The sequence below is a fragment of the Protopterus annectens genome, chromosome 16.part0 (genome assembly GCF_019279795.1).
Source record: "Protopterus annectens isolate FY-2018-M chromosome 16.part0, PAN1.0, whole genome shotgun sequence".
Lineage (NCBI taxonomy): Eukaryota > Metazoa > Chordata > Ceratodontiformes > Protopteridae > Protopterus > Protopterus annectens.
The window spans coordinates 710,145,838-710,172,685 of NC_056750.1; the positions used below are offsets into that span (position 1 = coordinate 710,145,838).

Here is a 26,848-nt window from a genome sequence, read left to right on the forward strand (position 1 = left end):
ATTTTTGATTGTATGAGTAAATTTTCTTCTAAAGTTTTTTTTTCTACATTTATTTCAGGAGCATATGAATGTGGAATATGTGGGAAGAAATACAAGTATTACAACTGTTTTCAGACCCATGTCAGAGCACACAGAGGTAACTTTTCATATTATGGAATGGTGCATCACAGTCTTTTTGTTTCACTTGCATGGAAGTACCAACTAATATCTAAGGAATCCGAGTATAGAGAAGTTTGAAACCATCATTCAGTAGTAGTTGTTGATGGAATACTCTGTTTCTAAAATGCTATGCTGGGCACTAGTGTACATGTTCAAACAATCATAGGAGGTTGCTATGTTTGCAACTCTAGAACTGAGTTGTAGAATGGCTGCACTTCTGTCAATACAGTATTATAACTGAAGCATAGCTGTTGGGTAAAATTATAGGGGGGAAGGTCAGGCTGTCAACTCTTCTCCTTTTAGCTGACTTAAGTACAGTAAAAAAAAAATGCTTGGCCTTTCATCTAGCACAGAGATGTAAGGTTATGAGCTGTTAAACTGCTTCCTGCAGTTCAGGGTATAATTTCCCCCAGCCTCCATTTGCTTACTGCATGACTCTGCAAGTCACAGAACCATACAGTACTCTGGAGTAGTTGGGAAAACTGGATAGATTCCTCTGTGGTCTGCTAGACAGCATGCCCTTATTGTTTGCTATTAGTTGTGTTAAAGTACCCTCCTTAATCTAAATAACCATGACAAAGAGGAGTTATGGAGCATTCTAGATAACAGTAGCCTGTTGGCAGGGGACATTTCCCCTTTGTCCTGGGTCTTTGTTTGAGCATCGAAAAAAATTAAAGTGAACAGCTAATAAGTGAACATTAAACATCTAAAGTTTAACATACTGAAAAAAACAGCAAAAGATAATTCATTGAATGGCCATAGTTGGCCAACATCTCGAATGTAACCAATCAAGGTGGGGGGCTCAGTCATCCACACCCTCCTTAACTATATGTACCAACTCCAAGATCGTACTACAGTGGGAAATGGGTCAAATTTTTAAAAAGTTTCCTTCACTTAACTTATGCATCGCGGTACTTCTTGGTTGCTGGCCAACTGTGGCCATTCATTTAATTATTTTTTGCTGTTAAGCATGTTCAGTACGTTAAACTTTTGCTGTTTAATGTTTGATTATTAGCCATTTGCTGTAATTTTTTTCGATGTGCGAACATAGACCCTTTTTGTCCTACCCTTTACAACAACTTGCAGTGCATGGTATGGTATCATTTTAGTTAGCATAACTGAATCTGCCAGCACATGGGCATTACTGTGTGCTTGCAGTAGAGCCCTCAGCATTTATTGTGCGCTGTTAGCTACGCAGGAAGAAATCATGACATCTCCTTAGAGGAGTAGAGCTAGCAAGAGTCCTTAATTCCAGCCCCTGTCTTTCCTGGCCAACCCCTCTGTTAATAAGAAAAAATTTATTTGGGAAAGAGCTGTGGTACTTCAGAAGCTACTTAAAACATTATTTACAAAATACACTTAACATTGACTTGATACATGATTTTTTTAAATGTCAGTCACGTTGGTGTACAACCCTCAGTGGAGTTAAAAACACAGGATATAAATAAGTGTTATTCACAGGTCAGCAAATTATATAATACAAAAAAGTGTAATGTTACCAGCTGCAATCTTTAAATCTTACACTTCAAGGCATCCTCTTGCATCCCAACTAGTGCTGTATATCAATACATTTGTTTTCGCAAGCAATCTGCACAAGTCTCTAACTTGTATAGTGCTTGAGTGTAGTTTATTAAAATGCATAGCCACAGCTCTTTCCAAACTTTTGTTTTGATGTACCCAAAATCCCTCTCTCTCAATTATCTCAGATCTCATTTGCTGCTTTCTGAAATGGTCACATCTAGCTTCTACTGTTGAGCGCTAGTGGGTTTAGGTAATTTTTTCTGAATTTTCTTATACTTTTTTTTCTGTCTGGTTTCCTTTTCTTCTTACACTTAATGTGTTTCTATAAGTATCATCACTGATGCTTTTTCCCTCTACACTTCATTGTATTCCCAACTATCATTGCTGATAGTTCCACACCCTCCCTCTGTAGTAGTTACCATGTACACACTTGTTCATAGGTAGGTACCAGGCTGTTGGCCCTAGGGCCTGTACAAGCCTAGCCAAAAAGTTACCCTGGCTTTCACCACCCAAGAATTTTTTTTCCTGTGCCCTTGTCGAGCAGAGCCACAGAGGTGATCCCCAGGGTGAATTTCCTATTTCCCTTCCAGTCATCAAGATTTTTCTTGGAGTGCTAATGAGGAGCTTTGTTTGATATAGATAGGTAGTTTGCTCCAGAGTATGGGAAGTCTTCCAGCATGTTCTGTTTATTGTGGTGACAATGTTTAGGTCCCTAGAGCGTGTAGCTCAGAGGGATTGAGATATCTTTAAGTGGAGCATGTCTAACAGCTCTGTGTTTGGCGTAGCTTTGTATGTTAGGCAGAGATCGCCTCTGAGTAGGTGATATGCGACGGAGTAAAGCTGGAGTTTTTTGAGACTGTCTGCGTAGAGCATCTGTTTGAGGTCGGTAATCCTCTTTGTGAGGTATTTCTGCAGCCTTTCCAGTTGTAGATGTCTTGTGAGGTACATACCAAAAGCGGCGTTGTACTCTATAATGGGTCTATTGAGTGATGAGTAGAGGGGAACAATAACCACTTTTTTTTCTGGATAAGAAACCTTTTGTGATGAGGTGTGCCATGTAGAAGGATTTCCTGACTACTGTGGCGATGTGATTATCAAAGGAGAGACTACTGTCCACCTGTGTCCCAAGGTCTCTTATCACACTTTCGGTGTTAAGTATACTACCGCCTATGTTGTAGTTTATGGGTACAGAGTTTTTACCAAAGGGATGACTATGCACTTTTTGGCATTGAGCTTGAGGCCAGTGCTTTGACACCAGGCATCTGTCTCAGTGAGTCCCTTTTGTAGTATGTCCACATTGTTAGGAGTTTCAATTATGGCTCCTAGTTTGCAGTCATCTGCGAACTTTGTTAGCCAAAGACCTTCTATGTTAGCCTGTACTTCAGAAAAGTAGATACAACCCTGTGGTATTCCACTTGTCACTGGTCTGAAGTTGGATTTGGAGTCTGCTACTTTCACAGTGTGGGTTCTGTCAGTGAGCCAGTTGGGAACCCATCTTGTGACATGGGCATTTATACCTAGTTTAGTGAGTTTATCTATAATTCCAGAGTGGGAGATGGTGTCAAAAGCCTTGGCGACATCTAGATAGGCTGTGTGAACCACCTTACCCTAATCTATGGCTTTGGTGACTGCTTCAAAGAAGTCGATCAGGTTTGGAGACATGATCTGCCTTTTACAAACCCGAACTGGGTGGGGTCCAGAGTTTGGAGATTACCAATGTCTTTGTTTATAAGTTCCACGGCCTTGCAGACCAGGCTCGTTAGGCTAATGGGAGGTAGTTCCTGGGGTCCGTGGTGGCTCCCCCTTTATGGAGTGGTATAACCGTCGCTGTGCGCCATTCAGTGGGCACAAAGCCTGAGGTGAGGCTATGATTGAACGTGGTGCTTAGGTAGGGTTCTAGTTCATTCTGTAGTTAATGTAGAATGCAGCCTGGGATATTGTCAGGTCCCATGGATGCCGTGTTCTTGGCTTTGGAGAGTGTGGTTTTTACCTGTGCAGCCATAATTACAGGAAGTTTGCATTCTTCCGGTGTAGAGCTGGGCCCTTTGGGGGGGGGGGGGGGGTAAAGTTAGCACTGAACCTATCTGCCAGGATGTTGGCAATATCAGCTGGTTCTTTTTATTTAGTGTTATTGTGCTGTAACTCAGAGCAGATCTGAGTGTTGCCATTGAGATTCTTGACATAGCTCTAGAATGCTTTGTGGTTGTCTTTAGAATCAGTGGCGATTTTGTTTTCATAACTAGCTTTTGAGGATTTTATGAGGGATCTTAGCTTTTTACTGAGGCTGACCAGGGAGTTCTTCCAGTCATGGGATTTTACTCTTTTTTGCAATAGTTTCTTTCTTCTATTGTGGAGTTTGTTTATGGCAGGGGACCACCAAATTGCCTTTCTGTTTTTGGTAGATAGCATCTTGGTTGTGTTAGGGATAGCAAGATCCATGCACTTGTGTAAGTGCTTATAAAGTGCATTTGTGTAGGATTCAGCAGTTGTACCTCTATTGTCCATCTGCATGGGTGTCGTGAAGTTTGCCACTTCTGTCTTAAGAAGCGTGAAGTTGGCTTTGGAGAATTTTTTTACGGTGGTTTCCCTAATGGAGGGTGGGGGTGGGATGTGGATGTCTAGGCTGATTAGCTTGTGGTTGGATCTGACCAATGAAGAATGGTCTTCTGGTGTGGAACACCGGTCGCCCATGTTGGTAATGACCAGGTCTAGGATATTGCTGCCCCTGGTGGGGGTGTGGATAAGTTGATCCAAGGCATTGGAATTTATGAATTTCAGAAAACATTGAGCAAAAGAGTTGGTACATGAGTAATTTTCCCAGTTAATTGTGGGTAGTTGAAATCACCCATTATTAGGGTGTTGGGTTGCACCCTAATATTTTCCAGTGTATCTAGAAATTAGGAGTGGGAATCCTGGGGTATGGTGGGGGATCTGTAGCAAGTTACAATTTGGATTGCGGTCTTGCCCAGAGTTAGTTGCACTTGGATCATCTCGGATGCATTATGCTGAGCAGCAGGCCTGGAGGTGTGGATATCCTTAATGAATAGGGACACGCCTCCGCGTTTTGTGTTTCTGTCCAGGTTAGGTGGCCGAAAGGTGTGGTATGAATTATAGCCTGGTAATGCAGGGGTGCTCTCTGGAACCCTGAACCCGGTCTCTGTTATGCACAGATGTCGATGTTCTCCATTTTAAGGAGTGCCTTGAGTGAATGCATTTTGAGGTTTAGACTTCTAGCATTGAGTAGCATTACCCTCAGATTTTGCTTTCTTGTACCTGTTAAGGTGGTGAATTTGTCATTTAAACCTTGCCTAAAAAAGGCACTATATTGGTGGCAAGAGCCTTAGCCAGTATTTGGAATCCCAAGGGTGACAGGTGCAGGTCATCTCTGGCAAAGCATCATGGCCTGTCGATCGTGTCGTCCCAGGCAGACAGATACTGGGTCCCCTTAAAATGATAGCAGAAGCTTAGCCAGTTGTTGAAGTCATCATTTTGTCCTTGTACTGTGGTATCATTCTGGGTGATGGCAGGATGTTTTTCAGGGATAGAGTCATACCTGTCTGGGCTGCAAGATCGGAGAGCTCTTCCATGTCTCTTTTCATGTAATCCAGGGAGGCACGTCTCCGGTCATTCAGACCAACATGGACAATGACAAAGTCATATTTGTACTTGTGTGACCTGACTGAGTGCGTTATGTGGTGGATCCTGGCACCCGACAGGCAGCTGACAGTAACTTTCTCCCTGTTTAGCCTGGTAAGTGGAACATCAGTGTGCCTGACTATAGTCACCTATGATTAGAGTGTTGGGTACATTATTATGTCTTATGGGCTGTGGTTGAGTGGCGCACTGAGTTTTTGGGTTGTGTTGGGGGGGGGGGGTGTGGAAGTTGCATGTGTTTTTCCTTTGGAGATCTCTGTTGCTTGAGCAGATTTTTATTGAGAGCCTCCGCAAATGTAGGTGTGTGTTTTGTGTTGCTATGTGTGTGTTTTGGTGGTGTTGGTTTTGAGGGACTATGTGATGAGTGTGGTGTGGTGCAAGTGTTTACCTTCTCCTCTTGACTGTCTAGTGCAGTCTTGGGTGAAGAGAGCTTTGCTTCCAGTTTGGCTATATAAGTGCATCTCTCACAGGTTGTAGTGTTGGGTGGTAGGAGGAGAGGGTTGTCTGTGTACATGAGGCAATTGCTGCATTGCCCCAAGATGCCCAGATTCATCAGGTAGACAGGAGAAAACACAGGGAGCTGACCCTTAGACATGTCTAGATAATTACTTAAGTACTAAAAACTGTTTTTCTCTAGACAAGTGAGGAAAGTTGAGTGCTGTAGTAATTTGTAGCTTATTTAGTGCTTACAATGAGTGTGTATCTAAACTGTCATCATTGATGGGTTTTTTCTTTTTTCTTAAAATATATAAAAATTGAAGTAAAAAATGTTATCCTTCTTAATACTGCTTTCCGTTTTCTTGTTTGTGTGGGTGAGCTTTGTTTAGCTGATCTACCTAGCTGTTTTTCTCTGTTGACATGGCTGACGAGGGTAAAGGCCACTCTGGCTTCAAAAAATGCCAGAAGTGTGGAAATAAAATTCCCCTCTTCAGATTTTCATTTACTGTGTGTATATTGTCTTGGCCCTCACCATTTACAGGACGATTGCAGCATCTGCCATGCCTTCAGCCACCCTGCTTTTATTGGAAAGGTGGAATAAACTTATTTTAAAAGGACTTCTCCCTTCAGCCTTTGGTGAAGCCTTGGCTTTATCTCCAGCAGATAAGACAGATGTTTCTTCTCCCTCTTCCTAATCCCCTGCTGAAAAATCAAAGAAAATAACTGTTTCGGTACCAACCACCCCATTGGTTCTGAAACCCAGAAAATTGAAATCCTTGGCTCCGATAGTTCCCATGGACCTGAAGGCCTCTGTTGTTTTGGTGCTAATGTGCATTCCGGCACCTATCACAATTTTGAGCCCTTCCACATCTAAGACCTCGTTACAGAAAGAGGCTACTGCTTCACTGGACAAGACTAAATTCCTTAGGACTACCCACTCTTCTTCTGTTGATCGCTTTATTGGGGAACTCCCAGAGGTGTTTTTGCAGCGGCCTAAGTCCCCTTCCATGTTGTCTGTACATTCCACCAAAAGTCTTTCAGAACTTGATGGGGAGAGGATAGTGAATAAGATCTTAACCTCCTTGGAGATCATAGAATCCTCTGTCCCAGAACTCCTGGCATTGACTGTATCAACTCTGGAGCTGCTTTTTTCTTCAGAGCCAGTAGTTACCTAAGCTCTTCAGTTGATGTTCTTCGTGTTTCACTGTTGCAGTCATCAGATTTGGGGTTATCTGCTTGCAGTAGCCCTCAGTAGGTCTGATTGTCAAAGTCTTGGGTCCTGCGTCGGTTGCTGTCTCATCTTCGGTGACGTCACGCAGTAGGGGTAGAAAGCATGCAGCCGACACCATTATCCCGGTCTTTCTTGCCGTGCAGTGCCCGAAGCAGAAGCAGTTTGCAAGTGCCGGTCGACCGACTCCTGAAATTTTCGTTTTCGAGTTTCAGAACAGAAGTCTTCAATTAAAGCCAAGTACCCCATCGGGGAAACTTTTTCTTCCTCTAAACCGATATCAGTAAAAGTCAATAATTGCATTTGTTGTGGAAAGCAAATACCTCATAAAGATGTTCAGTCAAACTGTATTCCTTGCCTAGGCCCTGACCACGACGTACCTCGCTGTTGGTTTTGTGCCTTATTTAAACCACAGAATATTCGTCGTCTGTACATTTTCGCTTCTAAATATTTAGGTTCTCGGTTCAATTATCCAGATATGTCTTCGGTAAGCCACCTGACTACCGACATTCTGAAAATATAGAGATAAAGAAAGAGACAAGGCCGCCTAGGTCTAAAGCTGCTGACGATGCTTCTCCTAAGCTAGTCGCCAGTTCGCCGTTCCTCAGTGAGGTGCTTTTGCAGTCCCTGATACCCGCTACTTCAGATTCGCAGGCCTCTACTGAGACCCATTCGGAGTCCGGTATGCCACGAGATGCTTCAACTGTGGAACCTGCAGATGTCTCTACCTTGGATGGGTCCGGAGCTGCTGTGCAGGCACCGGCTTCTGAGGGTGTATTCAGGCCTACTGACTTGCATATTAAACCGCCACCATCTTCTTCTTCTAGGCCTGAAACTTGAACCATGTCTAGAAAACGGATGCCCAGACCGCATGGTCAGGCCTCTATGCCTAAAAAACAAATGATAAGAATGGCTGAAGACCTTATTACTTTAATCAGGGGAAGCCAGCCTTCTCCTAGGACTGAATTTGCTTATGATACTTCTGACCAGGATTCTGAAATTTCTGTCTCCTCTGATGACGAGGATTTACCCTTATCTACCTTTGAGGATTCTGATGCAGAGGACTCTATTCCCTCTTCTCCCCCAGAGGATTTTTCTTTTGGTGAAACCTTGCATACTCTTAAGGAGCATTTTCACTGGGAAAGCCAGGATTACTGTGATTCTAAAAAGAGGCTTAGAGATTTCTTACTTCTGCCCCAACACAGGCCTTTAGCTATCCCTCCTGTGTTGGACATTGTTGACGATGCCTTTTTAGAATGTAGCTTAGCCCTTGACTCTTTACCTCCTACTCCCAGAAAACCTGATAGATATTACAGGGTTCCTGATTCTCACAAGTTCCTTTTTAAAAATGCTACTGCGGATCCTGAGACCTGAGAGGGACCCAAGGGCATTAAGGCTACTACTGCCAAAAAATCCTACCCCCTCTGATAGAGATTCCAGGGCCCTGGTTAGATGGGGTAAAAAGGTATACACCTCTGCAACCGTGGCCCTCAGGGCCTTAAATTGCTAGTTTCATATGTTAAAGTATCAGCAGCATATTATTGGATTGCTTAAACAGAAGGTGATGTTCATTCCTGATTGTGCTGAAAATAAGGATTTAGAGTATTTAATGCATTCTGCTGAACAGGTTGGAAAACATACTTTGCAGTGTGGTTTTGATACACTAGAGGCATCTTGCAGGGCTGCTGTCACTGGGACTGTACTTAGAAGGCATGCTTGGCTTAAGGAGCAATCTTTGCCAGATCATGTTAAAATTAAACTGCTAGAGGCACCCTTAAATCAGGACCGCCTATTTGGCGACAAAGCCGAAGTTCTTCTTAAAAAGATGGAGGAAAAAGCTAAATCTATGTGAACTATTAAAGATTTCTTACAAGTGCAGCCTCCTAGATTTAGTAGGCATTGGCCCTCAAAAAATTGGTCCTTTCCTGCCTCTTCCAGGCCTTCTCAACTCAAACCCAGAACCAGCAGAACACCCAGGCTTCAGTCCCAAGGTACACACAGGACTAAGCAGTGGGGGGCTCCTACGTCCAAATCAGGGAGTAGTAAGACTCCCCCCTATGGTAAGCTGTCCCACTGACTTAACTTTAAAACTTCCAAGCACGTCACAACTGATTGCTTCTTTTGGGGGAAAGATTGCTCTGCAAGCAAGAAACTGGGAACTCATTACCCAGGACAAATGGGTTTTAAACATAGTTTCCCAAGGATACAGATTTCACTTCCATACGTTAACCAACCCCAAATGGTTGGCCAGATCTACCCCCAAATCAGTGGGCAGAGGCTCAAAAGCAAGAGAGAGACTCAAGATTAAAAGCTATTCAGACTGTACCCGAAGAGGAAAAGGAACAAGTTTTCTACTCAAGACTTTTCCTGGTACCCAGAAAAGACAACTCATGGCGTCCTATCCTGGACCTGTCTATCCTAAACACTTTTTTGGTGATTCCAAGATTCAAGATGCTAACTCTTCACCAGTTGCTTCCCATGATAGGCAAAGATGCCTGGTTGGCAACAGTGGATTTAAAGGAAGCCTACCTGCACATCCCAAGGAATATTGCAGAAAATACCTACACTTCAAAGCAGGCTGCATGCACCATCAGTTCTCTGCACTGCCCTTTGGCTTATTTACTGCGCCCAGGGTATTCACAAAGTGACTAGCTCCAGTCATTGCATTTTGCAGGCAAAGAAATATTTAAATATACCCATACCTGGACGATTGTCTAATTCAGGCAGAAAGCCAGGACATACTTCTGAATCATCTGGCATTCGTACAAAAGGTGCTAAATTGTCTGGGGTACATCATAAATGAAAAGAAATCACAGCTGGTACTCTTCAACAAATTATATTCCTGGGAGCAAGCTTGAACACAACTTCCTAGATGGCTTTCCTCACGCCAGAGTAACAAATTCATTTGACAACTTCAAACTAATTGCCACAAAAACCCTGCTGTCTGCAAGACAAATACTGCAAGAGTTTGGGTTCATGGCCTCGTGCATTCTAATAATTCTATATGCAAGGCTGCATATGCGGAAACTACAGTGGTATCTAAAAAGCCTTTGGTGTCAACATTCTCAGGATCTAGACGCAATGATTCCTATCATACCTTGCCTATGGTTAGAATTCCTTTGGTGAGCAGAGGCCTGTCACCAAAACAAGGGACTACCATTCACTCTACCCCCTGCCGCCCAAACCCTAACAGACGGATCACACTATGCATGGAGGGCTCACTTGGCAGGGAAGTGCATTCAGGGCAAAGGGAACCCAAGTCAAATGCACCTGCATATCAATCAAAAAGAAATTTTAGCCATAAAGAATGCTCTGACGGCCTTCAAGGACCACATTCTTCCAGGACAATTAATGGTAAAGACGGACAACACCACTGTTATGTGGTACATAAACGAGCAGGGGGGTACCCATTCTTACCCCCTCTGCAGACTAGCCATGGCTCTGTGGAACACAGCCTTGAGCTACCAAGTTCATCTACAGGCTCAATTCCTTCCAGGAAAACTAAATACGCTGGCAGAGGAACTAAGCAGAAATCTCATGGACCCACACGAGTGGAAACTGGAACCAAAGATTTTCAACATGTTGTTCAACAAATGGGGGATCCCAGATATAGACCTGTTTGCCTCCCCCCAGAACTACCAATTGGACAAATTCTGCACAAGGACTCCCCACAAACAAGCTTGGAAAGTGGATGCTCTGTCCTCCAGCTGGAAAAATCTGTCAGTTTATGCCCTTCCTTCCTCCTCTGCCTCTCCTCTCCAAAATACTACTAAAGATCAAACAGGAGAAACCAAGGATGATATTGATTGCACCAGACTGGCCACACCAACACTGGTATCCCTTCTTGCGCAGTGTGCCACAGCTGGCCCCATGGCACCTACCTCAGACACATACCCTGCTGTCTCAGCAGGAGAGTAAATAATGTGGGAAGAAATAGCCAGAGAATTGTTATGGCTAGGCTTGTATAGGCCCTAGGGCTGATAGCCTAGTACCAACCTATGAACCTGTGAGAGTCAGATTCTGCACCCCCAGATTCAAACCCTGAACCTGGCAGCCTGGCTAATTACCTAACCTCTCCGTTACCATCCTTTAGTAAACAAGTGTTGGATGTCATTTTGGAGGCAGAGACCTAGTACTAGAAAATCTTATGCTGAAAAATGGAAAAGATTCTGTGCCTTGAACCAAACTCAAGGGATGGCCACAGCAGTGCCCAATTTACCTCAAATTCTTCAATACTTAACTTGGATGCTTCACAAGGGCCTTTCCTTTTCCTCCATCAAAATTCACACACCAGCTATTTCAGCTCATTACAACACAGAATCACCCTCTTTTCTCACCTACTGCTCAAGCAGTTCTTCAGATGGGACAAAAACGTAAAACCACACAGGAGAGCCCCAACTCTAACCTGGAACCTTAATTTTGTATTGGAAAAACTCACTCTTCCTCCTTTTGAGCCAGCTGCAACTGCAGAGTTAAAATTCCTTTCTTGGAAAACAACTTTCCTTTTAGCAATCACTTCAGTAAGAAGGGTTTCTGAATTACAAGCCTTTGTGGCAGTGGAGCCTTTCATCATCTTTCATGTGGACAGGGTGTCCCTCAGGACCAATCTCTCATGCCCAAGGTGGTATCCACTGTGGCTCTTAATCAGTCCATTCATTTGCCAACCTTCTTTTCTAATCCACAGAACAAAGAGGAACAGATACTGCACTCCTTAGATGTGCACAGACAACTTAGATTTTACTTGGACAGGACAAAATCTCTAAGGAAATCTGAACTGCTGGTGGCATTTGCTGTAGGGGCAGAGGGGAAGGCTATTTCAAAGCAAGTTTGCTAAATGGATAGGCCATTGCATTCATTTCTGCTATAAGCACTGTGGAAAACCTATCCCACAGGGGATTAGACCACATTCAACCAGGGCTGCATCTACCTCTACAGTCTTTCTCAGAGGTGTCCCTACCAGAGACATCCTAGAAGCTGCTACTTGGAGTTTTCTACATACTTTCACCAAGCATTACCATTTGCCAATTTTCTCTAAATCCAGAGCTGGCTTTGCCACTGCAGTCTTGCAGGGCCTTTTAGCTTGTCCTAATGCTATCTAAATTCCTCCTCGCATCCCTAGCTTTGGGAATCTACCCAAATGTGATGACTGCAACAGGGAAATACAAAGAACATAGTACAGTTGTGTGCACTTAACATAAATGTAGATGTTTGAGTGTATTCACTATTGCAGTCCTGCTTACCCTCCCTTCAGCCCTCTATACCTCTATTCTCCTTTACTATACTTAAAAGCTTTTTGGTACATTTGCGTTTTTGTTGGAGGTATAACCTTGTATGTGTGTGTGTGTGTGTGTGTGTGTGTGTGTGTGTGTGTGTATATATATATATATATATATATATATATATAGACGACCCAGCGCGAGCTGAGTGGCAGAACATCGAGCCGAAGAGACCGACGACACGACCAGGATGACAACATAGCGCGACTAGACATCCCATGCAGAAAGGCGACAGTGTGGAAACGTGGCGTGCGCCGCAGGTGCGAGACAGGACTGTGTGGAGATGTAGTGACGACTATAGTGAGAGTAGGAAGTTAAGTGAGTGGAAGTTAGGCTGATAGTAGGGGTGGGTTAAGTAGGGTTAGGGTTGAGAGGAAAGGTTAAGTGAGGGGAGGTTAGGGTAGAGTTAGGTAGAGGTTAGATAGGAGTGGATAGGTAGGGAAGTTAGGGTGGGTTAGGCGGTTAGTGGGTTAAGTGAGTTAGGGTTAGGGAGGGAGAAAGTGTAAAGAGGGAGTTAAGTGGAGTTAGGAGTAGCTGTGTGCGTAGTGCAGCGGACCGACCTTGGGGTTAGTAGGTTGGGTTGTGGGCTTGTAAGGATTTTGGTGTAGGTAGAACCATATATATATATATATATATATATATATATATGTACATATATATGTATATATATATATATATATATATATATATATTTATGTATGTATATATATATATATATATATATATATATATATATATATATATATATATATAAAATTGCTTCCCATTAAGGCAGCTGACAACTGGGGCAAGAAAAACTGATGTAATGGCGTCAGCTGCATGCTTTATACCCCTGACTACCTGACGTCATGGAAGATGAGACAGCAACTGACTCAGGACCCAAGACTTTGATGATCAGGCCGACTGAAGGCTACTGCAAGCAGATAACCCCAAATGTGATGACTGCAACAGTAGTAAATACACTCAAACATCTACATTTATGGTAAGTGTACACAACTGTACTTTTCTAAACCAGAAACCTACCAGGTTTGTGGCTACCTTGCTAGTTCCAGGGGACAGGTTTCAACTCCAGGTTTTTCGGAGCCATCCCTGCTCCTCAAAGCTTTGGTTCGAGTTAGTTCGGCTCCAGCTTCAGTCTTGGAGGTTGGTTCTTTGGAGCAGGGAGTGACCCCAGTTCAGAGGCAGTCCTCCTTTGTTCCGTGCTCCCTTCCCTCTTCGGGGGGTACTGGCCTTCGAGGATATGCAGAGGGCCCTTTTTCTTGTAGTGAACCAGTCAGTCTCTTCCCCTCTGGACAGATGTCCTTCAAGAATGCAACTGCAGTCATAACATGTGGGTTGTCCTGCCTCAGGCAGCCCTCGGTCGGCCGGATTCCAAAGTCTGGGTCCGACGTCGGCTGATGTCGCATTTCTCTCCGACGTCAGAGCGGCTGGAGTATATAAGCATCAGCCGACGCCATTTTCTCCAGTCTTTCTTGCCGCGCGGTGCCCGAAGCAGAAGCAGTTCGCAAGTGCCAGTCTGTCAGCTCCTGTATTCCACGATTCCGAAGTCATCAAAAAAGCTAAGTACCCCGTTGGGGACCTTTTATTGCCTCAGCCGATGTCAGAAATTACTGAAAAAGTTAACAATTGTCTTTTTTGTGGTAAACAAATACCTCATAAGGATTTCCACTCTTACTGCCTCCCTTGCCTGGGCCCAGACCACGACGTCTCGGCCTGTGTAGCCTGTGCTCGCTTCAACAAGCGCACTCTCAGGCGCCGGGCGGAGTTTGCTGAAGACTTTTTCGGCGATAAATTTGCTTATACCATGCCGTCGGATCTTCCGACATCGCAAACTCCCAAAAAGCGAAAATACCGGGACCGACATCCTCGGCCCGTGTCTACTACCAACTCCACGCCAAAACCTAGCGCGAGTGCTCCGGTTCCCTCTGAGACGGTCTCTCCACCGCTCCGAACCGAAGACACCGCAGTGCCGACGACTCCGATTCCAGACATTACTCCGCCAGTTATAGATTTTCCTCCGGATACCGAAACCGAGGAGATGCCCGAGACCATTGCTGTAGACAAGGTCACTCCTGCACGTGGAGCTGCCAGGCCTCCTATGGCCATGTCTATTAAGGCCTACACTAGGGCTAAGGCAGCCAGCAAAAAAAAGCATATTACTTCTAGATCCTTACCTCAGCCGACTCCAGAGGCACAAATTATGTCCATGGCTGCTGATTTAATTTCCATGATTAGAGGTTCACAGACCCATCCAGAGAGAGCATCCCATCCTCCTCCTGATAAAAGGCCCCGGGTTGAACCCTCTGACCCTACTCCTTCAGATGAAGACTCTGAGGGCTCTGTCCACTCTGATAGCCAGGAAGAGCTCTTCCAGACCTATGAGGACTCAGATGCAGAAGATTCCATTCCTTCGGCCTCCCCTCCTGAGGATATTTCCTTTGGGGAAGTTCTGCACACCATGAGGGAACATTTCAAGTGGCAGGGCCAAGAATATTCTGATTCCAGGAAACGCCTTAGGACTTTCCTTAAGAAGCCTCAGCACAGGCCCTTAGCTATCCCTCCTGTACTTGATGTTCTGGATGATTTGTATTCTGATTCTAGTGCTACCCCTGATACTCTCCCTCCTGCACCAGCCAAGCCAGACAGGTATTACAGGGTCCCAGAAACTCATTCCCATTTATTCAGGGCCCATACTGTTGATTTGGAAACTATTTCACAGGGGCCTAAAGGAGTTTCAGCCTCCACCTCTAAAAATCCTTTGCCCTCCAACAGGGAGGCAAGGTCTTTGGAGAGATGGGGTAAAAAGGTTTACACTTCCACTACTTTATCTATGAGAGCTTTAAATTGCCTTTCATATGTTCCAATATCAGGATTATCTCTTAGAAGATTTACAAAAAACACTAGCTTCTCCTGATCCTTTAGACAGGAAGACTTTGCAGGAAGCTGTACATAACACTCAGCAAGTAAGCAATCACTTCCTGCAGTGTGGATATGATGCACTGGAAGCTTCATGTAGGGCAGCTATGACAGGGACAGTGATGCAAAGACATGCTTGGTTAAAAGATCAACCTCTACCAGATCATGTAAAAGCAAAACTTCTGGATGCACCTTTGGAAAAGAACAAGCTTTTTGGTGCAAATGCTAAGGATGTGCTAAAGACCATTGAAGAAAAAGCAAAATCAGTTCAAACTGTAAAGGATTTCCTCCAGGTTCAACCCCCCAGATTCAGTAGGAATTGGCCTTCAAAAAACTGGTCCTTTCCTAATCCAGAAAAGTTTCAAAGGGGTAAGAACAGACGTGGCCGAGGAAGAGGCCAATACAGAGGCCCTTACAGGGACGTCAATGGCAGCCAGGAAACCAAAGAGGTGACGCAGGGGTTCCTCCTGCCCAACAACCACAATCTCAATGACTTTCCTCTACTACCGCCTACCAGGGAACAACTAGAAGCTCCCTTGGGCGGAAAATTATCTCTGTTTGCAGAAAACTGGCACAGACTGACAAAGGACAAATGGATTTTGGACATTATAGACCGAGGGTACAGGTTTCATTTTCATACCCTACCAAGAAAACAAGGCATGCCAAATCTACCACAACATCAAAGGGCAGAGGCTATCAAGCAAATCTCTCTGCTAACTCAAATGAAAGCAATAGAAAGAGTTCCACAACAAGAACAAGAACAGGGATTTTACTCAAGACTGTTCCTTGTTCCAAGAAAAGAAACTCAATGGAGACCAATACTGGACTTGTCCGCATTAAACACCTTTCTCATAGTACCAAAGTTCAAAATGCTGACTCTGCAGCAACTCCTTCCCATGCTGGGCAAGGAGTCGTGGCTGATTACTCTGGACCTCAAGGAGGCATACCTGCATGTCCCTATCAGACACAGTTGCAGAAGATACCTCAGATTTCTTGCAGGGCCAGAGCATTATCAATTCTCAGCATTGCCATTTGGCTTATCTACTGTGCCCAGAGTGTTTACAAAATGCCTGGCTTCAGTAATTGCTCATTGCAGGCTCCAGGGTATACAAATTTACCCGTACCTGGACGACTGCCTCATACAAGCGGACGACAAACTGATGTTGACAAAAAATCTGGAATATGTCATACGATTACTTCAAGCTCTGTGATACACAGTCAACTCCCCAAAGTCAAGACTGCAGCCATCCCAGCAAATAATCTTCTTAGGAGCCAAACTAGACACAGCCTCTCAAATGGCTTACCTGACAGAAGACAAGCAAGAGAAGTTAACTCAGTACTTCAAAGATTTAGCAAAACTCACCCAGATGACTGCAAGGAGATTCCTACAGGCCCTGGGTTACATGGCATCCTGCATTCTACTGGTTCCATTAGCAAAACTACACATGAGAAAGCTACAATGGTACCTAAAAAGCATTTGGTCTCAGCACAGCAACAACTTGGAGACAATCATACCACTCATTCCATGCTTACAAAAGGAATTCCTATGGTGGGCTTCGGTGAGCAGGGAAAACACAGGTTTGTCATTCAAAAAACCACAGAGAACACAGACCATGACTACAGACGCCTCAGACCTCAGATGGGGGGCGCACATGGAAGGCAGATGTATACAAGGACAATGGTCTCCAAAGGAAACACATCTGCATATAAATCAAAAGGAAATGCTGGCAGTAATGCATGCTATCGAGGCTTTTCAAAACCAGCTCCAGCAAGGTCACTTAATGATACGGACAGACAACACCACTGTGATGTGGTACATAAACAAGCAGGGGGGCACTCACTCTTATCCCCTTTGCAGACTGACAATGCAGCTTTGGGAGAAATCACTGAGTCTAAACATCCAGTTACAATCACAGTTTGTTCCAGGAAAAGACAATGTGTTGGCGGACAGCCTAAGCAGGAATTTCACAGATCCACACGAGTGGAGGTTGCATCCGAAGGCTTTCAGACAACTCACTTCGACATGGGGCAAGCCAGAAATGGACCTATTTGCCTCTCACCTCAATCATCTACTACCAAAATTTTGCATAAGGACATACCATCCAAAGGCTTGGAAAATAGATGCTCTTTCATTCAACTGGAGCTCCCTAGCAATCTATGCATTCCCACCTCTGCCACTGATGACCTCAGTATTACTAAAGATCAAAGCAGAGAAGCCCAAGGGAATCATAATAGCTCTGGATTGGCCAAGACAACACTGGTACCCACTACTACGGAGCATATGTCACATCAGGAGGTGGGCCCTCCCTCAGTGGCCTCTACTTTTGACTCAGCACAATTTCGAAACACTGCATCCAAACCTTCAGACTCTGCAGCTAACAGCCTGGGAGATCCCATAAATAAATTCAACTTACCTCTCTAAGGAAGTTCAGCGGATACTAACAGAGGCTCAAGACCGTCCACCAGAAAGGTCTACTTAGCCAAGTGGAAAAGATTCAGCAATTGGAATACCAGCAAAGGGCATGATGCATCATTACTGAACATCCCACTTATCTTGGAATATTTGGCAGATATGTTACAGAGTGGCCTCTCATATTCATCAATAAAAATACATGCATCTGCCATTTCAGCTAGATACAACACTGATCCTCCTGTTTTTCTCACCCCATTACTAAGGCGATTCCTCAGGGAATCAAGAACATTAAGCCACCAAGAAAGGCCCCAGTGCCAGCCTGGGACCTCAATTTTGTCTTAGAAAAACTGACTCTACCTCCTTTTGAGCCAGCAGCTTCAGTTGACTTGCAATTTCTCTCATGGAAAACAGCTTTCCTGTTGGCAATTACCTCAGCAAGAAGGGTTTGAACTACAGGCCCTAATGGCAATACCACCCTTTATTATTTTCCACAGAGACAGGGTTTCATTAAGGACCAACCCTAACTTTATGCCAAAGGTGGTATCTAGGGTTTCTCTAAATCAAGCCATTCATCTGCCTGCCTTCTTCCCCAATCCTGAGAATAAGGGGGAAAGGCTTTTACATACCTTGGACATTCATAGACAACTTCGATACTACCTGGACAGAACCAAGGCCAGTAGGAAGTCTGAACAGCTTTTTGTAGCTTACGCCCCTGCAGTCCAAAGAAAAGCAATTTCAAAACAGACTATTTCTAAATGGATTGGACATTGCATCAGATTCTGTTATTCCTTTCATGGAAAGACTGTTCCAGCCTATGTCAGACCACATTCTACCAGAGCTACAGCCACCTCTACAGCATTTTTAAGAGGGGTGCCTACAAAGGACATTCTAGAAGCTGCTACATGGAGCTCCGTGCATACATTCTCAAAACACTACAATCTCCCCCTATATTCCAGATCCAGAGCAGGCTTTGCTTCGGCAGTCCTGCAGGGTTTGATTGCCACACCATCACTCTCCTAGAGCATACCTCCTCCCCCAGCTAAGCTTTGGTATTCTACCCACATGTTAAGACTGCAGTTGCATTCTTGAAGGACATAGTACAGTTTTGTACCTACCATAAATGTAGATGTCCAAGAGACATGCAACTGCAGTCGGGTTTTCCCTCCCTCCATACCCCTCTATGCTTAGGGTCCACTCTTATCCCTCTCTTAGCTGGGGATATCTGTTATGGTGTATTTGTTTTATTGCTCATGTATTTGTTTGGAATCCTGTTTTTGTCTTCCAGTTTGATTACAGCCTTCCTTGGAGGGCACCTGGCATCTGGGGCAAGAAACGCTGAAGAAAATTGCGTCGGCTGATGCTTATATACTCCAGCCGCTCTGACGTCGGAGAGAAATGTGACATCAGCCGACGTCGGACCCAGACTTTGGAATCCGGCCGACCGAGGGCTGCCTGAGGCAGGACAACCCACATGTTATGACTGCAGTTGCATGTCTCTCGGACATCTACATTTATGGTAGGTACAAAACTGTACTTTTCCTTCCTCTAGTTCTATTATTCATTCTGCCTCTCCAGTGGGACAGCAGGTGCTGAAGTTTCAGGTTTCATAGGCACAGGGACGGTCATATTCTGATACCTCCCCAGACTATCCCTCTGAGGAGGTCCCTCAAAAGAAGTTCAAGAGGAAGCACTTGGATTCTCTTGGAACCAAGCCACAGAGGACACAGATTTCAATGAGAGGGGAGTGGTCTCCACAGTCATCCCTCTCATTTGGAGACATCTTGGAAATTTTAAAACTTGTGGCTGGAAATACCATAACCCTTTCCTCTGAGGAATCTGTTTACTTGCAGTCTTTCGGCACCCACCCATCTACCTCTTGGGTGACTCTGCCTGCTCATTAACTCATTCAGTTGATTTCACAGTGGGTGTGAAAGGCTGCAGAATCAATTGAACCCGTCCACAAAAGACCAGACAAGTTTCTTTCCACTCCAGAAGATAAGCAGTTTTGGGCTAAGGGATTGGCTGTAGATGCAGTGGTTGTAGTGGCAGCCACAAAAAAGGAACTTGCTGAAGAGAGTTCTTCTGTCCATTTGCCCAACAAAGAGTTTTTGTCCATGGACAGGTTTGGGAAGTGGTTCTATGCATCAGTGACCTTCACCACAAGGTTCTTTAATTTTTTGGCACATTTTACCAGACTCCAACGGGATCTGATTAAAGAGTTGTCAGGCACCTTGGCTGTAGCTGTAGCTGAGGGAGTCCAAGAGAAAGTGGCTTCCCATTTAGCCACTCTAATTTGTGTCTAATTTGTCCATGAGGCTGATGACTCGTAAGGTCGAAGGGATGTCTAGCACAGTGGGTACAGGCATAGCCATAAGGAGACACACCTGGATGCATTTATGTGACTATGCTGAACCATTCATGTCTTCTTTTGTCAATGCTCCTGTTGACACAAGTTTTGTTTCCACCCAAAGTAAGAGAGACCTTATCCAGGTGTGAGAAGGATGGTAAGATCCTTTCTGCTGTGAGCATACATTTCTCCACCTCCCCAAAGGTCCTTTTCTAGGAAACATAGTAGTGGTGGAAAAATGTGGTTCAAGAAATCCCAAGGGCCTTTCCAAGACGCATGTGAAGAGTTCCTCCAAGGACAGTGGGGGGAGCCAAAATGAAGGATGCTATCCTCGTTGCAGGGCTGGTCGGCAAAACCAGGGTTTCTTTTCCACACAAGCCCTTTCAGCAGTTTTGAAGGGGAATCCCGATCGTCTTCCTCTGGAGACAGACCGGGGGGATGCTTATCCTTGCACCTAAACACCTGGCCAAGTTTGACAAAACGATTCCTGCATGCAACAGATTGTATCCAGAGGTTATATCTTTCCCTTTTCTCAACCCCCCGTTCAGAAGAAAATCCCCGATGTTCCACACAATCAGAGAAGATGCAGCTGTGCAAGAAATTCAGAAACTGCTGAACAAACGAGTCATCCAAATGTTCAGCCATACCAAGAAGGATCCGGAACCTACTCAAGATTCTTTTTAGTGCCAAAAAAAGATGGGGTACTGGAGACCAATTCTAGATCTCAGTGTGCTGAAAAAAATGGTTCGGCAAACAAAGTTCTGGATGTTCACAGTATAAAGATGGGATTGGATGTACTCTGTAGACCTTCAGGATGCGTATTAACATATAAAAATGGACAAACACTCCAGAAGATGATTCTGTTTTCTGCTCAGAGCCAGTCATTACCAATTCAGAGTACTGCCCTTTGGACTAACCAGAGCCCCCGGGATGTTCACCAAATGCATGGCAGTAGTAGCAGCACACTTGAGGCTGCAAGGATTCCAAGTGCTTCTGTACTTGGACTGGCTCATTACTGCTTCAACCAAGCATCATTTTATAATAGCTGGAGACTACACCCTCCACACCTGTGCCCATCTGGGGATTACCGTCAATCTAGAAAAGTCACATATAACCCCAACACAAAGTTTAGAATTCATAGGGGCAGTACTGAATACTCAAATGACGATAGCAGTTTTTCCTCCAGAATGACAGAGAATTGTGGTTCAGGTTCAGAAGTTAATTCACAGGAAGAATGTTCCAGCATGGTTAGTCTTGCAAGCTCTAGGATCCATGGCAGCTTCCATAACTCTAGTCCCATTAGCCAGGTTACACATGAGAGTTTTACAATGTCTACTAACTTCCCAGGTGTCTATACTTCATTACCCAATGTCAGAACAAATCTTGATCACCAAACATTGCAAAATGAACCTTCTTTGGTGGTTGCATTCCTAACGGTTTCTTCACGGTCGTCCCTTTGTTTTTCCAGAGCGCACGGTCATTGTGACCACGGATGCCTCTTAGGTGGGGGGGATCTCTGGGCAAGACAGTCCAAGGCACTTGGTCCCCACTTAAGGGCTACTTGCACATCAGTGTCCTAAAGATGAGAGTTGCTTCTTGCATTGTAGGCCTTTCAGACAGTTCTTCCTCGGGGTCTTTTGCAGTTCAAGTGGACAATCTTAGTAGTTTGGTGCATCAACAAACAGGGAGGAAACCAGTCTTATCCCCTTTGTCGAAAAGACCTCAGAGTGTGGCGGAGGGGGGGGGTGACCTTGTCCAACCGCTTTCTAATAGCAACGCACATTCTGAGAAGTTCCATAATGATTGCAGACAAGCTAAGCAGATGTATCCTTCAGTCTCATGAGTGGTCTCTCAAGCAGGAAGTGGCAAAGATGATATTCCTTCACTAGTGTCAACCTTGCTGTGATCTGTTTGCATCCCTCTTAAACAACAAATGCAGCAGTTACTTCGTCCCCCTCCAGGAAATTCACCCAGGGATGCTCTCCTCCTTGGTTGGCCCTGCAGTCTGTTGTATAATCCTCCCCCGATACCTCTAATCCCCAAATTCTTACAGAAAGCACTCCGGTTGAAGAGTACAGTAATCCTTATTGCCACCTTTTGGCCTTGACAGATTTGTTTCCTCTTTCTTTGGCCTCACTTGATTCGTCAATCTTTGATTCTGGACCCAGTGCCAGATTATCTGTCCTGTCCAGATGGCTTTGTTCACCCAGACATTTTCAACCTCAAGTTGACTGCATGGTTTCTCCAATTCCACTAGTTGCCAGGTATCCTAATATGTCCTCTCCAGTACATTGCATCCTCTTAACAGCTCATAAACCTTTTACTCGAAAACTATATTTAAGTAAGTAAAATATTTTTAATTTGGGCCCATGAAAAACAAATTGACCCTTTTTCTGCTTTAGTTGAGCATGTTTTAGATTTCTTAGCATCTCTGGTCAGTGCTGAGGCTTCTCCATCCACCATCAAACTACAATTGGCTGTGATTTCTAATTTTCACAGTGGTTTGGAAGAACATTCTTTAGCCTCTCACAGGCTTTGTAAATCATTTTTGAGGGGGGCTCTCTTTGTTAAAACACCCGTATAATGATCTGACTCCTCTTTGGGACTTGAATGTACTACTGCAGGTGGTAATACATTCTCCTTTTGAACCTTCTGCAGCTTGCAAACTGAAATTTCTATTTTGGAAGACACTCTTTTTGGTAGCCATTACTTCAGCAAGAAGAATTTTGGAAATCCAGGCCTTATCTGAACCTCTTTACATAGTCTTCCACAAGGATAAGGGTATGTATCTTTACAAACAAACCCATTCTTCCTGCCCAAGTTAGTGTCAGAGGTTAATGTCAACCAGACTATTAATTTACCTAATCATTCTAACAGTGGAATACGCTCTACATTTACTAGATGTCCATAGACTGTTATCTTTTTTTGTACTGTGAAGATAAAAAACTAAGACATTTAAGTCAGCTGTGTTTTTTTCTACTGCAAAGTTGGGCAAGGCAGTCAGCAAGATTATCTCTCTAAGTGACTGAAAGATTATATTTTTTAATTTATGATAAAAGCAATTTAACCTTGCCTAAACCTATCAAAGCAGATTATGCAAGGTCTGTAGCCACTTCAGCGGTCTTCCAATCTAGAGCTTTAATGGATGGCATGTGCAGCAGCTACTTGGGCTTCTCTCCATACCTTTATTACTCATTGCAAACTGGACCTGGTCTTTAAGAAAAGGTCATCTTTAGGCTCGCTGGTGCTCAAGAATATCCTTCCATGAGTCCACCCAAGTTTCTAGGTAGCTGGGGACTCTGTCCCATTTGTCAAGGATAAAATGAAGATTGGCAACATCAGATAAAGAAGTTATGTACTCACCATAACGTTTCATCTATGTTGTTTATCTTCATTTATCCTTGAGCTCCCTCTCCATCCCACATCCTCAAAGGTTTTTGTTGGAACGGATCATGCGGCTGAACTGTTATGCTACCCGGATATAGTGGATAAGGGTTCTATCTGGCTTACTTCATGTTTGTGTATATAGATGTATGCATGTCATCAAATGTTTACAATTTCTGTGCAAACTCGATCTGAGATAATTTAGAGAGAGGGATTCTTGATAGAGGTGAAGCTCATGAGTTGTTGGCTGGTGCGATCTGTAGTAACGGCCAAGTCGTTTCAGAGATCAGAACCAAATCCATCTGTCAAGGATAAATCGACAACAGAGATGGAGCATTATGGTGAGTACATAATTTTTTTTTTGATGTCCCAGAGATGCGCAAGCCCACAGGTTACCTTGGGATATAAGATGTCTTGTATTCCAAGTGTGGCAAGGAATGGGATTGATATTTTTCCCTTAGTATTATTAAAAGTAGTTACTTTATTTTTGCAAGTACTGTAGTTACCACAGGGTTCCCCTGTCGAAGGCAACAATAATGAATTGGCCATCAGTCTAATAATATGAATGCATAATAAATAGTCACTAATATTACTGAATGTCCAGAATGAAATAGAATGAGGTTTGCAAATTGTGAATAAGGTAAATTCAAAGTAAAGGAGAAATTACCCAGCAAAAGTGTCAACAATAAACCAAGAAGCACTGAGCCATGCCAGAAGCAGTTCCTTTGTAGTTTAATTCCTCAGATCCAAAACACAAGTGTATGAATACCAAGCCTTTTTATACTTGAATAAACCAATCAAGTGTTGTATTCCCCTTTTACATCATCACCTTTAGGGTTCATATCGAAATCAGTGCTCAGTATTTTCTATTTTCTGTACTATCCCTTCTATCTCAAGTTTCCCCTTCTTTTGGTTCCCCCATTTGCTGCCATTACATCTGTACCCATTTCATCCAATATGCCTTCAGTTTTGCAGTACATTCCCCTGTCCTTTGCCAAAGTTTTTGCTCAGAGTCTGCCTGTAATGCCCCATCATCTGTATACAGCAACTTTATTGATCTGTCGTCTTCAACTTTTTTGCTAGTGTAATCCATCACCAGAATGAAGAGCAATGGGCTCAGAGCCAAACTCCGCTGCACACATATGCCCAGTGGTAATCCTCCTGCAAGTCCAAGCACTGTCATTACTTGACTCATTGGGTTCTTGTACATAGTTTGTACTAATTCCACCGATTTTTCTGGGACTTTAAACCACTGCAGAACTGCCCAAATCAGTTTTCTTGGGACCATGTCATATGCTTTCCCAAAGTCTAGGAATGCCCAGTTGAACTCATTCCCTTATCTAGTTTCTGTACTGTTTGTTTCACTGCAAACATCAGATTGGTTGTGCTGCATCTTGATCTGAATCCAAAGTGCTTTTCATCCTTCTTTCTTCTACTCTGGGTATTTGTTTATCATGTACCCTCTCCAAAATTTTCATGCAGTGTGACAGGAGTTGGATACCTCTGTACTCTGCATTGTCCAAACCTGTTGTGAAAAATTTCTTGCCAGGTACATACTAAAGAATAGCTACTCTAAGTCATGGTTTCATCCTGTCTAACAGCTTATCTCAATCAGGAAATAAAAATAAGTTAGAAGAATGTGCCTAATAAATGGACATGGTATTGATATATAGGATTTTTTTAACTGGTATGATGACTTGGAGCCTGTGGGCCCAAACCCAGGTTATAGTAGGAAGCATTAAATTGTTTAATTAGTTTTATTATATTATTGTCTGAATTGTGCTAAAGAGTGTGTTTATATTCTACGTGTTGTATTTTTTTTATATACATCATTGAAGGCTGTATGCTGACTGACAAAGGGTTCTAATAAACATTACTATTATGGAGGGTAGTAGTCATAATATTTAAAAACTGTAGTGCAGCCTGATGTTGCTACCATTGTTAGTGTTGTTTTGAGTCATTCTTTTTATTTGAAACATTATTTCCCCTTTCTTAGATTTTCGATATGTCAGATCTTTGTGCCGTGGAGCAGCAGTCATGACTGTAGGCTTATGGTCTGTTCAATTAGTTGTATACAGTAATGTAGGTAATAATTATTGCAGTATTCATTTGTGTATTGGAACTGTCCTCTGAAGTCGGATATCCGTCCTTATTCAGATTCTTGATCAAATGTTCATTTTCAAGATTGTAATCTCAAGCCATAAGGTTCACAGGGCAGCCGTGAAAGAAGAAAGCATTTTGTGCCTACAACTTTTTTTTGTTAATTTCAGAAGCATGAAGTAAGTGGTCACACTTCTAACTTCTGTGTGTTGACATGAGTTCAAATGGAGATGAAAATAAACAAATTAATATAAAACAAAGCTTAAACAGTATATGCATGACGGCAGCAAGTTGGAAGCGTCTATTCAAAATAATTGTCATATGTAATATGTGTACTTATAACATTTTATCAGAATGGCCACTTAGTCATTATCAACAGAAATTAAAGATATAGACCAAAAGCAGAGTACTGAATTGTATCAAGAAGTGGGAGGGAAATAGTAATTACAGGAGGCGCATTTGGATAGAAATGTGTATGAAGTTGACCAAGGATTTTAGAATGAACAAAAGGAGTAATAGTGTGTGTTGGTCTCCTAACAGTGATAGAATAAAACTGATTTGCGGTAAAAAAGGGTTCATCAGGGGAGAAAGATTTCACTGACATGGAGTATGCAGCTTGGGAGAAACAATGAGCTTTTCAGCAGGGAATATTATTTATGGGCAGGGAATGGAGACTGATTTGGCTGTATCAGGGGGACTTAGAACTGCAAATGTAACAAAAGAGGATTGATTTCTGAAGAAGTATATGAGAATATGTGAAATGAATGTCTGACAACTTAAATACTGATCTGATGTTAGTCTTTATTCCTTAACATATGGATTTCATTCTGAACATCGGAACAAACCCTGCCATTACTACAGCCTGCAAGAACCAAAACTTCTCGAGCTTAAGTCCTACCCAGAATGCTCCTCTCCAATTTACCTCAAATCTCATTTGCACTTCCTGTAACAGACACGTTGCTAAATTACTCTCTAGCTAAATTTGATTTTCTTGTTCTGTTTATAAATTATTGCTATAGCCATACTTTTTTTCCTTAGTATATAGCTTATTGATTTTTTCCTTCAATAAACCTTTCATCTCCTATCTTCCCTTCTGTTACACATTTTGGTGTACCTTGCGACTACAATTGTTGGTAGTACTACTCTCTTTTCCTGTCCTTTTAAAAAGTAAAATGTAAAAAAATAAATAGCACTATTTTTTTGTATTTCTCCCTGCATGTGTTGTAGTATGTTTACCATCGTTGGTAGTCTCCTGTACTTTGGTACTCTTATCTACCATTATTGGTAGCCTTCCTGTCCTTTTCTCTTATTGTCTTCTGCTGTTTACATTGTTGCTAGTATAAGATATGGCTGACAAAGTTAAAGGAGCTTCTGCTTTTAAAAATGTCAAGAGTGTGACCATAAGATGCCCA

At 43.3% G+C, this 26,848-nt stretch overlaps 1 protein-coding gene across 13 annotated transcripts in view; it reads left to right on the top strand.

The window, feature by feature from the left end:
* LOC122790995 (zinc finger protein 618-like) overlaps nucleotides 1-26,848 on the top strand; it is a 2,638,133-nt gene that overhangs the window by 389,614 nt on the left and 2,221,671 nt on the right. For all 13 annotated transcript variants that reach the window (XM_044058728.1, XM_044058724.1, XM_044058727.1 and 10 more), the window contains exon 4: nucleotides 59-136. In XM_044058728.1, the coding sequence (XP_043914663.1) occupies nucleotides 59-136 (78 nt within the window). The remainder of the gene's footprint in view (nucleotides 1-58; nucleotides 137-26,848) is intronic.